The sequence below is a fragment of the Hippocampus bargibanti genome, linkage group LG07 (genome assembly GCF_051943395.1).
Source record: "Hippocampus bargibanti isolate YZ-2025 linkage group LG07, ASM5194339v1, whole genome shotgun sequence".
NCBI classification, from domain to species: domain Eukaryota; kingdom Metazoa; phylum Chordata; class Actinopteri; order Syngnathiformes; family Syngnathidae; genus Hippocampus; species Hippocampus bargibanti.
In genome coordinates, this window is record NC_142740.1 from 4701396 (window position 1) to 4702500 (window position 1105).

Below are 1105 nucleotides of genomic sequence, written 5' to 3' on the forward strand. Positions count from 1 at the left end.
TGGGGACCTGGGAACGGATTATTCTCATTTTAATGGTTTCATATGGGAAATTAATTTTTGGGATACACACGTTTCACCTTACACACTCTGTCTGGCAACCAATTTAGTTCGTAAGCCAAGGTATCACTGTACATTCAATTAGTATAAAAATGTATTTTGTGTCTTACTTTTTTTGTTTCACCTTACAAATTATTGTGAGTATTGTGGTCAACATCGATGCTAAACGAGGGGCTGTTATGTTATGCGCTCAACGATGGCCGTGGGTGACGCTTTGGCCGGGGTCCACCCCCACCACCCCTCACTCCACCCTCCTCGTGCTCCTTTTGTTACGCCATCAAACATAAGCACCTTTGCGAGCTCCCGAGGGGCATCACATGCACCAGAAGAGCGCGCAAACTCTCCAACCATGTCCAAATCTTTCTACGTGGATTCCCTCATCGTCAAAGACACCCGTCCGGCCGAACACCCGGCGACGGTGACGGTGACGGCGACGAACCACGACTTCCTGCTACCCATCAGCGTGCACACGCCCGGCGTAGTGCCGGCGTGCCCGTCCAGGAAAAGCGGTGCGTTTTGCGTGTGCCCGTTGTGCGTCAGCACTCAACTCCACCACGCGTCGAGGAGCGGGTTGCCGAGCCTCAAGGGCCACTTTGCGGCGGGCGCGGAGGCGGCGCATTACTGCCATCGCCTCGCCCACCACCAGCACCAGACGGCCGGGTTGGCACATCCGGGACATGCACCTGTTTGCGCGGCGTCCGTGTTCAGTGATCCGCGGAGGTATCACTGCATTTCCGTGGGTAAGATTCTCACTTTTTTATGCTCCGTGACGGTTTTTATTTAATTAAATATATTATTTAACATACCTGTCAACTTGCGAGACACCGTGACCTTACGAACGGCTTAATTTTTCCTTACTTTCTGAGAAAAAAAACACGTAATATTTCATTGCGCAATTTTATAAACAGAATTTCACATGTAAACATGAATACTTTTAACAAGTTACAATATATTTCGAGCAATAATCAAGTATGTTCTTTGTTGTAGAGCAAAAAAATACGATGTATATTGTTTACAAAAAATATTAATGATATTACAGAGAAAAAAC

The 1105-nt window shown here is 47.3% G+C and overlaps 1 protein-coding gene across 1 annotated transcript in view; it reads left to right on the forward strand.

Moving 5' to 3' along the window:
* The first annotated feature begins 370 nt into the window (after window positions 1-370).
* The window catches only part of gsx2 (GS homeobox 2), a 6539-nt gene continuing 5804 nt past the window's right edge, over window positions 371-1105 (forward strand). Inside the window, exon 1 of the mRNA XM_089001161.1 lies at window positions 371-797. Coding sequence (XP_088857287.1) covers window positions 407-797 — 391 coding nt within the window. The 5' untranslated portion in view covers window positions 371-406. The remainder of the gene's footprint in view (window positions 798-1105) is intronic.